This window comes from Mastigoproctus giganteus, chromosome 8 (assembly GCF_048544385.1).
Source record: "Mastigoproctus giganteus isolate SK-2022 chromosome 8, ASM4854438v1, whole genome shotgun sequence".
Lineage (NCBI taxonomy): Eukaryota > Metazoa > Arthropoda > Arachnida > Uropygi > Thelyphonidae > Mastigoproctus > Mastigoproctus giganteus.
The window spans coordinates 195,711,634-195,728,232 of NC_143582.1; the positions used below are offsets into that span (position 1 = coordinate 195,711,634).

General features: G+C 35.7%; 1 protein-coding gene across 1 annotated transcript in view; it reads right to left on the minus strand.

The window, feature by feature from the left end:
* The window catches only part of LOC150082141 (uncharacterized), a 35,858-nt gene that overhangs the window by 1,585 nt on the left and 17,674 nt on the right, over window positions 1-16,599 (minus strand). The window contains exon 2 of the mRNA XM_090380006.1: window positions 7,724-8,242. Within this exon, the coding sequence (XP_090236132.1) occupies window positions 7,724-8,234 (511 nt within the window). The 5' untranslated portion in view covers window positions 8,235-8,242. The remainder of the gene's footprint in view (window positions 1-7,723; window positions 8,243-16,599) is intronic.

Consider the following 16,599-nt stretch of genomic DNA (forward strand, 5'->3'; position numbering starts at 1 on the left):
GTCCTGTATACCAATGAGAGGGAATATGTTAAGCTTAGCCGTGCTTGAATTACACCAAAAGGTCTATTAATTTCATTACCACCTTTGGAGATTTTTGGAAGCATTGATCTCAACAAATTAATCTTCGTCTTCATATTTTTATTTCTAAGTTTGCCTGGATAAAAATGAGAAATATATGACCAAAATAGTTTATTTAATGTCACATTTTTTAATGCAACTATCCGTGTTTATTATGTTCATTGTAGAAATTTCAATATGTATTTAGGTTATAACACAGAAAATCATTTGAATTGCAAAGATTGATCACATTTTCGAAATCGAATGCCCTCAGAAAAAATTTGCACAAAAAGCTTATGGATGCTACTGGAGAAATTTGAAAATCTTATTCAATATATTATATAAATTTAAATCGATGTAGTGGGCCCACCTTTGCATTACATACACGACGGGGCACATATTCCACCAGGTGTTTGAGGAAGTCTAGCTTCAGTTTTAACCATTCTTAACCATTCATGATATTTCCATCCCTGACATTCTCAAACTGGATTCAGATTTGGAGAAATAGGCGACCAGGATAGATGTTGGAAATCTTGTTCCTCAAATGCACGGTGGATAATTGCGTTGTCGTCTTGAAGAATCCATCGCAGTTTGGGTAAAAACGTTCATTGGTGATGAGAAAACTTTCGAAAGGTATGAACCCACCCAGTCTGTACCAACAGAAAACGTTCTATACTATTAAACCACCTCCAGCCGCTTTAATAGTAGACAAGAGACAGTCTGGATGCATGGCTTCATGAGGTTCAAAAAATCTAAATCAGACCACGTGATCGTTTCCACAATTCCACAGACCAGACCAGACCAGTTTTAGCGTTTGTGGCACCACCACAATCGAATCTTTCGATTTTGTTTTATAGAAAGAATTGGCTTTCACAGGCACACGGCTACCAAATCCCTGATTCATCAACTCCAGCTGCATAGTCGGCAAGAAATGGGCTTTCTTTTTGGAAAATGTCTGATGTTTTCTAATGTCAGTGACTGTATAAATCTATATACATTAAATAAAATGCTTTATTCTATAACAGGAAACTATTGTCCAATTGAAATTACTATTAGAGAGATCTTTCGCCTTCTACAATTGGGCAATAAGTTGTAGAAAACTTCCTGTTCATTGAGTCTTGTGGAAAATAACTTGGAATAAGGCCGGATAAACCAGTGAGTCCAATAATCTGAGTATGTGTAAGCACTTCATCTTTCCTAATCTCAGAATCCGATATCCTTCATCGACCTTGCCCTCCATCTAAAGCTGCTAATTAAAACTTGATCTCCTCTATCACTGCCTTTCCCTGATACAAACAACTTGTCTGCTAACTTACTGCTCGTTGTGTGTTATTCTAACTGCGCTTACCTATTACTGTAGATTAGATGGAGTATGTATGTGCTGACTGTTTCCTTTTCAGCAGATTATAGGAAGTAGTTTGTCTCTCTCTCTCTCTCTGTATGCTCTGTGATTGTATAGTATATTCATATGATTTTATACTGTTTTCGATTAATAGTGCTTGTTTACAATAGAATCACTCGCAAAACCTTTGAATACACTGCTAAAATCAAGTAGTTTTTTTTTAAGATTTATTTAACAACAAATCCTCAAATTAAAAGGAAAATTTAATCACAAGTTATATAAAAAATACAAGTTACAACTCGTCATAACTTGTCGAGGGCCACATTCCATTGGGGACTCCGCTATGCTTTTTTTTTAAATCATGGCACTAAGGTTGAACTCAACACCATTCTGGATCATTTAACAATTCTTTGAACGTGAATTTAGAAACTATTGTTTGTCGATTGTTTTTAACCATTCGCATGATCTGAAATCAAAATAGGTGTATAAGGAGTCTAACGTGAAAACGGTTAAAAATAAAGAGTTATAATTTAATAAAAGTATTTTTTTATTATAATTTTTACTTTTCTTTAAATTAAAGAAAGCTCGTTGTGATCTTTTGAAGTCTTTGAACTTTTAAAAGAATTTTTCGTGATGGAAAAGATCTTGGAAGAATTATCATTGGATGGCAACACAGACTGATCGTTTAGGATATACTACTTTGAGAGATACTACAAAAACTTTTGAAGTAAAGTAATTCTAAGTGAAATTGAAAAAATAATAAAGAAAAGAGGAAGGAAGTTCACATAGCTCTCTGGCTTATCATCAAAGCACAACTCTCCATCACTAAACGTGACAATTGTCTACTTCCAACACAGGTTGCTCATAGCAGTATTACATTTACATACAAATTTGACTCTCTGGAGTCACAACCGAGGTTTTTTAATATACTAAAGTGCTCTTTTTTATTAAAAGTTCAAGAACGTGCTAAATTCTCTGAGATTTCCGTTCTTCATACGCTTCCTACTTACGAAACAAAACAAAAAAATGAAATAAATGAAGGAATAAAACTGAGCTTTTTCTTATTTTCAGTTTAGGCGTCCAGATTTCTAAACTGTCTTGGATTAAAATGAAAAATATTAAAAAATACTTATGAATATTTCATTAGCTAACGTATGGTAAGTGCCATCTGTCACACAGCTCTGCTTTGAGAAGCGTTGTGCTAGCATATGACACTGGATAGCGCTTAAGGACCTTGACTAATTTCGATTCTTGAGAAATATTACTTATCATTCAATTCACCATCTATTTTTAAATAAAAATAACATCTTATGGAGTTCAACTATGTAATCTAAATTCAATGATCTGGACCTAAAATTAGCTAATGGGTGTGGACAATATCTGCACTCGTAGATAAGTCCAGATTCTTATTGATTTCCATAAACAAAGATCGGAAAGAGGTCACCATTCTACCCTAATTACGTCTTGGTGAGATGTTTCTTTGCAAGACTTTCTGGAAGCTCAAATTTGAATCTTTGGATAGATAAATAGCTGTGGGAGGAGTTTGTTTGCATCTAATGTCGAAAGACTCGAGTGATCTCAAAGGAAAGAAGTGACAATTATCCCATGAATATCGTGCATACTACCATTAATGACTGACCTGCTCGTTTGAAGGTTTGTTTATAAATGTCAGAACGTTTTTTTTTTACTATTCTTCTACAGTTGCGCTAATAGTGTATTAACATATTTATTAACGATGCTAGGAAAACATATTTTATAATAAATATTCAAATTTACCCATTAAAATGCATAACGGCTATTCATATGTAACTGAGAATTTTTTTTATCACTGATTTAGAGACATAAGGATACGAAACAGCTATGGAGACGTCATCGGATGGATGAATAACCATTAGGGCTCGACAAACACGGTCTCCATGGCGACTAATATTTTATAGATCAGTCAGTAGTTCTTTGTTTCACGATCGTTGTGTTCTGCATATTGAAATGATTTTTGGCAAAGGTATAGTATGATAGACTCTTAGCATATGAAAGGTGAACTGTAGACGATTATATGATCAAACACATCCGGCTAATGTTAGGACAGAACGATTTTCTTTTTATTTTTAAGTAAAATTTTGAAGTTTGCACCAACACTAAGAAAAAAAATACAAACTCCCAATTACTGAAAGTTTCTTTTAGCTAGTTTTCTTCAAACAACCGCAGAAAGAAACTTTTTTTTTTCTTTGTTATCATTTGAGTGGTGAATGGTCGTAAGAAACCTTTCAACGGTGACAGATTGTGTAAAATGCCCCTGTTAGCGTCCACTGCTTCGTTTATCGCTAAAGAAGACAACCGTACAATCTTTTTATAGTCTTTTAACTAAAGTAGTCCTGCCAGATGGACAATAGAAGGAACTTGTCACCTGTTCTTGGACGCTACATGCAGGTTTCGATAAAAAAGGGAAAGAAATCTAGTGAAAAATAAATAAAGACAGACAAGGAGAAGAGTCTATAAAAGATTTCCCTTTCTAAGTAAACAGAATGGGAAATTTGTTTTATTGGCTCTCAAGTTCGGAGTACGATAGCTCCATCATTACAATTGTTACCATGGAGATGATAAGAAACCCTAAATTAGGGGAATTAACTATTAAACACCGACGTAATGGAGTTTAACATTACTAAAATGGCCGGTAAATGAATACAGTTTGAAATTCAGTGTTACAAAGTGAACGTGATAATTATAAGTTCAATATAATATGTGTCATCGTGTGTCTAGTGTTCAGATGGATAATAGACACTAATGTCGGTGATTAAAATCTCATAAGATTGTTTACACTTGTTAGAGATCTTGACAAATGGTCTAGCACACGCTTGCAGAACTTTCAGTGTCTTGTAAGTGTATAATCTAGTCTTCAGTAAAATTTTCTCATAGTTGCACCTTCGTCTGTTTAATGTCAGGGCCAGATTCAGACAGTTTTTAGGGGGCGGATATAAAGATGATGATATACACTGAGTGATCACTGAATTATGACCATCCCTATGAAAACTAAATGCGACCCGTTGACCACGATAGGTACGAGAGTACCTAAGGTGGTCAACGGGTCGCATTTAGTTTTCATAGGGTCCCTCTGTCTTTAAGATGGACATCACACCATGCTTTAGCGACGAGTTCTTCGCGTAGATCTTTTGAAGGAATACAGTTAGCTGTGATCGAGTACCTAAAGGAGCAATGAGGCATGTTAGCCTTGAAACAGCGTTCAAGAGCATCCCCTTCTCAGCCAAAGAGAATCATTCTGCAAATCAAACAAACAAACAAACTCGTTCTGGTTCTTGATAAAATGAAAATGTCTTTTCCATTCGTTCTTAAAACGATATACTTTTTTCAAACTTTTACTGCGATCAACATTCATGGTTAAGAACAAAAACTGTTTTTTTTTTTTAAATAATACTTCAGTCGAAGAAAAACGACAAAAAACGCTGTTACTATGACAATAAATGATCCAGAAAACTGTCTACCCAGAATGCGTGATAGGTTTGAGCTGAATCGGTAACGATTAGTTTACATAGCTGCCTAAATATACCACAAATATTTTCCACTGGATATTTGTAATGACGCCAATATAGAAAAAGAGACTCAAAACGATTCGACGTCAACCAGTTGGTCGATCGCAATGAGTGAGTCAGGCAAGCTTGCGCTAAATTTGTTCTCAATGGATTTTTATAGGCTGCCCTTCCAGTTTATTAGAATTAAGCTAAAGGAGAACCTGTAATATTTTGGTACGGCAGTGTATATAGGAATTTAACTCCTCTAGCATTGTTGTTATATATGGCTGTTCATTCATTAAAATGCAACCGAATACAACAAAATGATATTGAAACCTTTATTTAAGCAGAACTATTACAAAATGTGCTCCATCTGGCACACTTAGGTACACATCCACTCTTTTTAATCTGTTTGACGCAAAACCACGAAGAATTCGTTAATTTGGTATAAGAAATAGTGCTGTTGTCATGAGGTAGCTGCCTTCTGCCTAAATATATCTCATTTAACATTCAAAGATCAGTACGCTGTTGTCATGGGAATAACCTTGTGTCATGATGAACTGCCTTCTGCCTAAAAATATCTCATTCCACATTCAAAGATCAGTACGCTGTTGTCATAGTTACATAATATATGAAGTTTCACTCAAGCTGTAAACATGTGATTTTTAACGTCACACTTTTACGAATTCAAAAACGCGATGCATATTTTTGAGGGAAATAATGATAATCTCAGTTTATGATAACTAATACAAGGTGCCTAAGTAAATCCTTATTTTTTTTATAATTTTAAAAATAAAGATCAAATTAATTTTTGTATATCAGAGTTAATTATATTAAATAAACAGTTTTAGATAATTTATGTGGATATAGAAATATACTAAGGGTACAGAAAACTATTGGTAGAAAATTGTAATATTTTGCAAGTTTTTCTACCACTAGTCTTACAACCATAAAGTTGAAATACTTCCTGGTTTTATAAAAGCAGTGATAGAAAATGATTCTTATAGAACCATAAAGTAGAAATACTTATAAAACTAGAAAGTAGAAGCACTTTCTGGTTCTATAAGACCAGTGTTAGAAAAAGGTTCTTATTGAACCAGAAAGTAGAAATATTTATAGAGCCAGAAAGCATTCCTACTTTCTGGTTCTATAATTATTTCTTAAGACCACTAGTAGAAAATGTTCTTATAGGACCAGTTCTTATAAAGACAGTGGTAGAAAATGTTCTTATAGGACAGTTCTTATGATACCAGTGGTAGAAAATGGTTATTATAGAACCAGAAAGTAGAAATACTTATAGAACCAGAAGGCAGGAATACTTATAGAACCAGAAAGTCTTTCTGGTTCTATAATACCAGTGGTAGAAAATGGTTCTTATAGAACCAGTTCTAATAAAGACAGTGGTAGAAAATGTTCTTATAGGACCAGTTCTTATGATACCAGTAGTAGAAAATGGTTCTTATAGAACCAGAAACTAGAAATAGTTATAGAACCAGAAAGTAGAAATAGTTATAGAACCAGAAAGTAGAAATACTTATAGAACCAGAAAGTAGAAATACTTATAGAACTAGAAAGTCTTTCTGGTTCTATAATACCAGTGGTAGAAAATAGTTCTTATAGAACCAGAAAGTATTCATGCTTTCTGGTTCTACAATTATTTCTTAGGACCAGCTCTTATAAAGACAGTGGTAGAAAATATGTTCTTATAGGACCAGTACTTATGATACCAGTGGTAGAAATAGTTATAGAACCGGAAAGTAGAAATACTTATAGAACTAGAAAGTCTTTCTGGTTCTATAATACCAGTGGTAGAAAATAGTTCTTATAGAACCAGAAAGTAGAAATAATTATAGAACCAGAAAGTAGAAATAATTATAGAACCAGAAAGTATTCATACTTTCTGGTTTTATAATTATTTCTTAAGACCAGTAGTAGAAAATGTTCTTATAGGACCAGTTCTTATAAAGCCAGTAGTAGAAAATGTTCTTATAGGACCAGTTCTTATAAAGCCAGTGGTAGAAAATGGTTCTTATGGAACAAGAAAATATAAATACTTATAGAACCAGAAACTATTTTTACTTTTGGTTCTATAAGACCAGTGGCAGAAAATATTTTTATAGTACCAGTTCTTATAAGATCAGTTGTAGAGAATGCTCTTATAGGACCAGTTGTTATAAGACCGGTGGTAGAAAATGGATCTCATAAAACCGGAAAGTATTTTTACTTTCTGGTTCTATAAGGCTAGGACGGGAGACCCCAAATGGGTGGAAGTTTCCCTTTCCACGATAAGTCAATAGAAATTCATTTTTCAGATGTGTGGTTTTTGACGTTCGTCAGGTTTCTATTTAAGATTCCTCCATATACCATAATTGCTGATGTATTATCATAGAATGAGATTTTTGTTAGTCTAGTTTAGCCTAAACTGTAGATTTGACCCTAAATACCTTATAATATTTGTCATTATTTGTTATAAATTAATTTGAGTTATTTAAGATATTTTAGTATGCTAAAATTTTTGATAACGCAGTTCTAAAAATAATTAAGAATTTCTGGAGAAAAAACAGAGCATAACACCGAGAAATAGTAAGATCCCTGGCTAGAGAGTTCCCCACAGAAGGATTCTACTGAAATAAAACTTATATTCAACAGAATTATAAAATAAAGATAATTAAAAAGTCGAGAAATAATCTGCATGACTTTTTCTATTCACTATTTTATTAGCCTTAGACTATAGGAAATGCCTGTGGAAAAGCAAAATTTTAATATAACATAGAAGGTAACAAAGGTACTCCAGTCTTACCATCATCGTCCCATAGATACGCCGTGTTCCAGTCTGACCTCTTTCCCCATAAGCCTTTGAGGTTGTTCCAGTTGGGACTTGGACTCCTCTTCTGTAGGAGCGAGGGACTCTCGGCGATTCGTTTTCCCCACATTCCAGACAGGTTGTTCCATCCTCTCTTGCCCCACATCCCTGACAGATTGTTCCACCCTTTCTTTTCCCACGAGGCGGGTTGCTCATTCCAGTCTCTTTTCCCCCACATACCAGAGAGGTTGTTCCAACCTCTCTTGCCCCACATGCCAGAGAGGTTGTTCCAACCACGTTTTCCCCACATTCCTGAGAGGTTATTCCATCCCCTTTTGCCCCACATCCCTGACAGGTCATTCCATCCTCTTTTGTCGGGTTCGTCGTTTTCGGCAGGAATAATCGCGCCCTCTAGTGAAGAAGGAGAACCCTGACTCGATGTGCTGTCAGCAGAAGCATATGCCAGTGATAGGAGGCAGAGGGCGCTACTGAGAATAACATACTGCATCACGGGATCTAGAAAGGAACAAAAGTCACGTGTTAGTATACAATATAAATGCCAACCATTGCTTGTTTTTAGTCTGTTGATCATTTATTGTCCACAAACCCAATTTTTACCAATCATCAACTTATTTAAGTTTATGTAATACAAAACAGCCACAATTCTAATTTATTTATGGTACGCTTGGAAAGAATAATGACCAAACAAATATTTTGATGAAGACAATTGAAAAAAAGAATTACCATTCTGGATTGGTTTGTCACAGTGTGAGTGACACTAGACTGCTATCAGCCTTATAACTATATCTGACCTAAGAAATAAAAAGAAAAGATTTTTCCTATCATAAAGCTCAAGGGATACGAATACAATATCTTTCGATATTTCAATTATAGATACGTACGCTTCAACAAAGAACCCGTGAAGAGCACGTGCCAGTTTCTCAGCAACGTCAAACAAAAACTACCCAGGGGGTTTTGACAGCATCAAGCGTAGATAATATCAATAGATTCTGATTATTTGGTTGGTTATGAAAACAGAACTTGCCAAGGAATAAAGGTAAACAATGATTTTAGACTACTGGAATTCATGGTTCACGAGAGATGGAGGCTTATGAATAAAGGCTTAAAAACATGTGTAAGATAATTCAGGAGGAACGAAATTTGTCATTAAAATGGGCAACCTTTTATAACCTAGCAACAAAATAAACAAAAGATACACTACATATCAAAAAATAAAGTTTTTTTTTTCAAAGACGAGTTATATTAACTTCATTTCTATGTGGATATGTATGCATGTATGTATGCTAGGTTCAACTATACTCCTATATAACAATGTTATTTATAGTCAGTAAAATAAAACAAAAATCAATGTTTTAATTTATTAATCAGAGTGAAACCCAAAAATTAACCAATGTATTCAACTTAAGAGTTATCCATATTTTACAGTACTACTGTTTTTTTTTTTGGAGTCTATGACTAGACTCCCAAATTTTGCATAACCCTTGCAATTCTAAAGGAAATACATAGTGTATCTCATTGAAATACACTGCTGTGCAAAACTTAAGGACCAACAGTATTTCTAAAGGTAACAACCACAAAATGTTTACTTAAGGTACTCTTCACTGATCTCAGCAGCGTTTACTTAAGGTACTCTTCACTGATCTTTCCCATTTCTGGACGTCAGCTAATCTGGCGAGAGGTTGGCACATGGTATCACCCTTCAAACATCACTGAAAGGGATTGATATGGCGGTCGAGGTGTTCTCGTCTGAGGAGGCGTTATCTTGGATGGAAGTACACAATTCCAGATACTGGAAGGCGGTACTGTAACCGGTGCACGCTACTGTACTGAGGTAATCCTTCTCCATGTGCGTCTGTTCCGAGGTGCCATTGGCCCCGAGTTTGTGTTTATGGATGATAACGCCAGACCCCATCGCACTGCAGCTGTTGATATGCTTTTGGAAAGTGAGGCTATTGTTCGTATGGATTAGCCTGCCTGTTCAGCCGATCTAAATCCCATCGAACACATATGGGACGCTCTGTGAAGATTCCTAACTGCACGTCCACACCCACCAGAAAATGTTCACCAGCTGAAGATGGCGCTGACAGAGGAACTGACGATATTACCGCAAGAACTTATCAACAACATTGTTCTAATTATGGACAGTCGGTGCCTGCATCGACATTAGGGGTGGGTGGCCATATCTCCTATTGAGGGCCACCTCTTCCCTTTGTTCCATCTTTGGCAGTGATGCATCTGTATCATGGCAGCCAGTGCTATGTTGCCATTTTTGAATAAAGTCCCTCTGTACCGTTTTGTTTGCGTTGTTGTGCCGGTGTTGTTTCCTTCATCATTTCTGTACCTCACGAGGTTCCTTTGGTATGCTTTTCCCATTTCCGGGCCATTCCTATGAGAAGCTACAGATGAAAACCTGACTGGTCCTTTAATTTTGCACACCAGCTTATTTACATTTCAAAAATATTTACGTTATATTCAATCCAAAGTAGTTGGATGTTCAGAATTACTTTGAGAATAAAGTTTTTTTGAGGATTAAAAAATTTGGAAAACATTTTTGCATATTTGAGTGGACTGTTCTTAAAAACATGACTGTTCTTATAAGAAGCTTAAGAGACTTAAATCACTAACAAGGACAGAAATTTTACTTTTTCTTTTAGTTTTGTTCACAGAACTGGCAAGGTATTGTAGCACATTTCATAATTGGAACTTTTAAAAACTAAATTTGGTTGTCATTCTTCGGTGCTCAAATAATCACTACCGATATCGGTTAGGTTGATATTCGTACCATACAAACAAAGTAAAAATTTGAGGATCACCATGACATAGTTTATTTATTATATTATTTATTATAATAACTACAGTGAGGTGAGGCAATAGAGGTCTCGGACTGGTGCAATATTTTTGAACACCAAGTGAACGAGCTCAAAATAATTTTATTTTTATTCAAAGTAATCGACTGATCGAATACATTTTTAATACCATTTCTAAAAGTTTCTGAAAAGAGTCAGCCAGGCGTCCAAAGAGATGATGTGGTTACAGTCTCCTTTATGTCCTCAACTTCCTGAAATCTCTTTCCTTTGATCGCAGTTTTCACCTTGGGAAAGAAGAAGAAGTCTGCTGTTGTTAGATCAGGAAAGTACAGTGGATGGTTGATCCGTAAAATACCATATTTCGTCAAAAAATATCTTCACAACAAGTACAGAATGGACGGGGACATTGTCGTGCAACAACAACCAGCAGCTTTTCTCTCGAAATTGTTGCATCACCTTGGAAATACGCTTCAATAGCCTTTGAAGCAAACTATACGCAGAATGCAGCATTGATTCTCTCTCTCTCTCTCTCACCTTCAGGACAAATTTCTTGTGAATCACACCTTGTTTGTCGAAAACCATGATCAGCATTGCCTTGATCCCGGATTGGTGATGGTTTTTAAGTCCACTGCAAGCTCTGATGCTTCATCTCTGGGTTGTACTGAAGCCATCAGCACTCATCTCCAGTAACAATACAGTCGAAGAAATTCGGAGTCTTTAAAAGTCTGGATGATGTCTTCTCATGATCACACTGTTCGTTTCTTCTGCTCATCACAAATTTTGCAGACCTTCCTTTTCACTAAATCTTCATCTTCATACAAAATTTGAAGAATCGTCTTCTTTTTCATATCCAACTCATCAGCCGTAATTCTGAGGGTCAAAACCACTTTCAAAGATTAATTTGCCATTTGTTTAAAATATTAGACACTGCTATGACAGGAGATTTTAGGACCAACTGGTCCCTCATCAAACCGCAGGTGGTTCCTCAAAGAAAACAGATAACTCTAGCTTTATTACAATTTTTAAATTCTGATATCATATACTGCGCGACAGCTCACATTGAACAACTTTACAAATGTTTTATTGACTTGGCACGTTATGGCCTAAGTTGCCAATGCGCTGTTAAACATTAAATCAAAACAAATATTTTGCCTGAGTGTTGTTAGAAGAGGCCACCTGCTATTTATGAGGAACCAGTTAGTCCTTAAACATGCTGTTATAGCAGAGTCTTGTCTTTTAAACAAATGCCCAATTAATCTTCAGCGAAGCTATCTGTTTGAACATAGTACAATGCCAGGATAACTCGCTGCAGAGTAGTAAGTTTGTTCTATTGTGAGCTCTATAAATTTGAAAATAACACCTTTATTGCATGGATTCTTAAAGGCAGATGAAATCATTAATGCTGATATCAAATTTCCTTTTTAATGCTTTCGGATTTTAAAAGATGTCCGATTTTAAAGAGTTTGTTGTATTTATGCAGATTTTTAAATTTTTAGTTTGTTTATTCAAGAATGAACTTTTAAAAAATTAATTTTTACACTATGATGTTTATTAAATCGTAATAGTAATCAAAACCAACTACGTTTTTGTCTACGAATTTTGGTGGTAATATATCTTAAAAAGCATAGTCTTATCCTGTCTTCTAGGAATCTCACCAAGCAAGATATAATGTATTAACAACCATTTCATGCTCCCCTCTTGAAAAAAAAAAAAAAAAAAAAAAGAAATGTAAACTGGCTTACAGCCGAAGTTGTAAAACTGGACAAAGTGCGTCGAGTCGAGTGTTGAATATTGGATTGTCCCTCCAAAAACCAAATAGTTGCTAGCTAGAGTGCTGAGAGTTCAAATTGCGAAGTCTTACTCCAAAACTCCTGGAGTACCATTACGTGGTACTCCAGGAGTACCATTATGCCTTATCCATTACCATTAATGTATTGGTAATGGATGGTAATGGATAAGGCAATAGTCAGGCCACGCCTTGAGTACTGCGTTCAGGTCTGGAGGCTTCATTTTGGGCAAGTGTAGAGTTGCTTGAGCGTGTGCAGAGAAGGGCAACAAGATTGGTGAGGGGAACGAAAGGGTCCTCTTACCAAGAAAGGCTTAAGTTCTGCAAATTGCAGCGTCTGGAGACTAGGCACCTGCGTGGTGATCTGATTGAGGTGTATAAGGCCTTGAATGGATTGAGCACTCTGAATTCTGATGGGATTCTTCCGCTTGCTTAGATTACGAACCTGAGGGAGCATAGATTCAAATTGAGGAAAGACAGTTGTAGAAAAGATTTGCCTTTAGCCAGCGGGTGGTTAATTGCCGGAAAAAACTTCCATCTGTCGTTGTGGAAGTTGACAAGTTAAATAAATTCAAGGAGGAACTGGACAAACTTTTAGAGGGAATGGTTTTTAAACATTTTTTTTTTTTTTTTGGCTGATGCTACATAAGCTCATACGCTTGTTTTCTTGCATCACATGCTTCTATTACTACTACTATTATTATTACTCCTCCAAACTGAGCCATTATTCTATTTTAAGTCCTTAGTATCGTGGCTCCTACAATCTAATTGGGCGCTATCAGGAGAACACATAATAATCACTTACTGTAGTTTGTTCACGGCTACGGTATGCTTTCCATGAATACATTTGCTCTATTATAACTTGACTTGTTTAGGTCTATTTTGATATCATTTCTTTAGGTCTATTTTGATACCAGTTGTCTATCCAAAATGCTAATTTCCAGCACGACAATGTCCGCTCACGGCTCTCATATCCCAACTGCGCTTACGTGATGTGAACTTGCTTTCTTGGCCTGCACTTTCATCAGATTTGTTGTCCCTGAACACCTTTTGAATATGAGACGATTTCAATGTATGTTCTAAATACCCATTTTCATTTTCTTTCTTTCTTGCGATAATCTAACATCCTTAGGAATGGGTTTATTGGAAATGTAGATATTGAATAGTTGGATTCCTGTATATAGGCATTTCATAACTGAAGCGGTGATCCCACGATATTTCTCTAATTGCCTGGAGGTTTTACTAAACACTGATTCCGTGTTGACAGCGTTGTTGACAAATATCGAGAGAATTGGAAGCTGGGCTTCCAGTTCTCTCGATATTTGTCAAAGATCTGTGACCGACATTAATGCGAAGTTCGTCAACATGAATTGGTGCGGAAGGCCCAAACAGTTGAGTTTATATTCAGTAATTCATGTATGGTGATTTCACTTGGGATAATAGCATGAAAATAATTTTTCTGCAAATGTTTCTAGTTCACGGAGAGAAGCCAAATGGAAAGGGTAATGGTGTAGATTGATTTCCAAGAAGGAAGGTCAAGTGAATAAGTCAAAAGAAATAGGTGGAACTTATTTCTTTTAGATTGAAGAAGTGCCTTTATAGTATTGCACTACTCTAAAAAAAATAACATTGCCCAAAGTTCACTCTGCCATTTATTTAAAAGATGAGATATTGCTACGACAGCTTATTTAATTTTGGGATGAATAACCTTAAATAAATCCTCCGATAAATCTCAGAATGCAGCAAAAGAGAGGAAGGAGAATTAGCCACAGCCGCAAAACCAATACATTAAATACGTGGATTGAAATCGTACAGTATCTTTTTACTTTTATTATTATAAACTTTTTCTCTTTTATCGCATTTTTGCCAACTATTGATACTAACTGGTACCAAGTGCATGGGGTGGTTGGGTATGTCCGATTACTATTATTATTGTTGTTGTTATTACTGTTAATCGAGGCACTCTCTTACCGTTCTACAAGTATTCAGTATCACGGCTTTCTGGAGTTCCACGTAAGGGTTCTCTGGGAGGTCTCTTGCTGCTTGGTTCATATGGAAGCTCTTTGGCACCATGCCGGTGGTTGACACGGTGATTGGGATGGTCGTTACTTGTTGAATTTGCCACAACTCTTTGATCTCCTGTCTTAGGTGCGTGTACTTTCTGATCGTATGTTTTCTGGAGGTTGCTGGGCACCGCTGTGTCAATCAGATAGGTAGCCTTTTCCTTCTTGTCGACAAGGGTTATGCCCGGTCTGTTGTAGGGGTTATCTTGTTCGTTATTATGGCATGGTCCCAATATAGTTTATGACCAGGGATGTCTAGTATGGCCTGGGGATCGTACTTATAATACATTTTTCTGCTCTAACTTTTGATGCGTTAACCTGATGACCTGGTCGTGTCTCTGAATGTACTCCGTGTGGGTGATTACCCTGGATCTCGCGGTGAAGTGCTGGATTGTTTCTGGAGCCGGGTGATATCATCGACACGTGTCATCTGTCATTCTGGCGTCCTTAGAAGAGTATTTCCTGGTGTTGACTACTAGGTCTTGGAATGCGATCATGGCTCCTTCGGTCTCGAGCAAGAGCCTTTAATTCGTGAAACATGCGTTGGAAGTCATCTTATCTATGTAGTCTTGGAGATCATTGTAGTGTCTGCCGTGGAGTGCATTCTTCGCCTATCTTTCTGTCTTTGTTCTTCTGTCTGTGTGAGTGTGGTCTCCTTGGTTTTTAAGCTTGTTAACGTTGAGTGTTGTTCCGTTTGTTTTATCTTTTTTATGGCTTGGTAGATTCGTGCTGGGTTTTTCTGGAGATAATCCCTCGGGTTTTCTCTATTTTATGCTTATAATGTATTCATTTCATTTTATAATTAAATTAATATTAAAATTAATTAATATTATAATACAACTGCAATATGCTTGGTTTAATTAATTATTAATTAAAAGATAGCAGAGCAGCAATGGCTCAATAAGTTCTACGTTATAAGTAAATTAGTTTAGAAATGGAAGAATTACCTCTATGATGTCTTGCAGAACATTTCGGTGCTGATACTCTCCGTAGTTGAATAACTATACAAATCGATTACATGTATTCCACTCTCTCGTAGACGAGATCAGTGATCAAATGCACCAGGGAATCGGGGACTTGCGGTTAATTAATAGATCTTCACTGATCGCATGGAATGGGAGTTCCGAAGCCAAGGAGCGGGATGAGAGGACAGACGTTGAACGTTGTCTCATTCTCGTATTGAGTGTATAACGAGTGGATCCCTGGTATGAGGAGTTGCAATCTTTGCAAGATATAGTGTAATAAGTCATTTAATGGGAATGTGGACGCGAATTGGACTTCGTGGTTTTTTTGGGCAGTTTGTAGTTTCGTTGTGGGTTTGGCTATGATTTTGAATTGTGTGTCTTTGAAAATACTATTTAGTTGTTTGAAATAAGATACAACTACATAATTTGGATGGAATTCTATTGTTTGATGAACTCCAAATCACTGAAGTGTCCTCTTCTGGCTTTCAGAGACGTTCCAAAGTAATCTTCACAATGTCTCTGAAAGCCAGAAACCTGAAGATTATTGTAAATATGAAAAATCCTTTTTATTAGAAAAAAAAAATGGTTCAGAACTGGCATCATAGTTTTAAAAAAAAAGTTCTGATATTTCTTGAAGATGACAGCTCCCAAAAGAACTTCTTAAGCATATTTCAAAGTCTTTATCTGTATCTTTCTTACAACTCCAGTATCAAAATGAATTTAAAGTAAAAGAAGGGGGAAAAAGGGGGACAAAAACATTAGGGATTTGAAGTGAGGAATAAGAAAAAAAAACCTTACCACGCGGCTATCATAACCATTGAGTTTAATGTGCCGAAATCTTTAATTATGTTTATCAAAATTTTAAAATCCTTGAAAATCATTTTTAAAATCTTTTGGGATTGCGAGCTACAGGATTTTAAAAATGATTTTCAAGATTTCAAACGTCTTAAAAATATTTTAAAATTATATTCAGGATTTTAAAGAGTTAATTTTATCAATTCATCTTTAATTTTATTTGCATAAAAGTGTTGCATGTGATTTGATAATTAGCAGGGATGTCTTTATATTTTATTATATTTTTCGCAATAAATCATTATTTATTTATTTGTTTATTATATATATTTTTGTTTTTACTTGTTACACCGCCTGTCATCTCAGATATTGTGAATATATCCTATCACTGGGTTCAAATGTTCGTAGTGTATTTAACCATTTAGAGTTGATTTTCTGT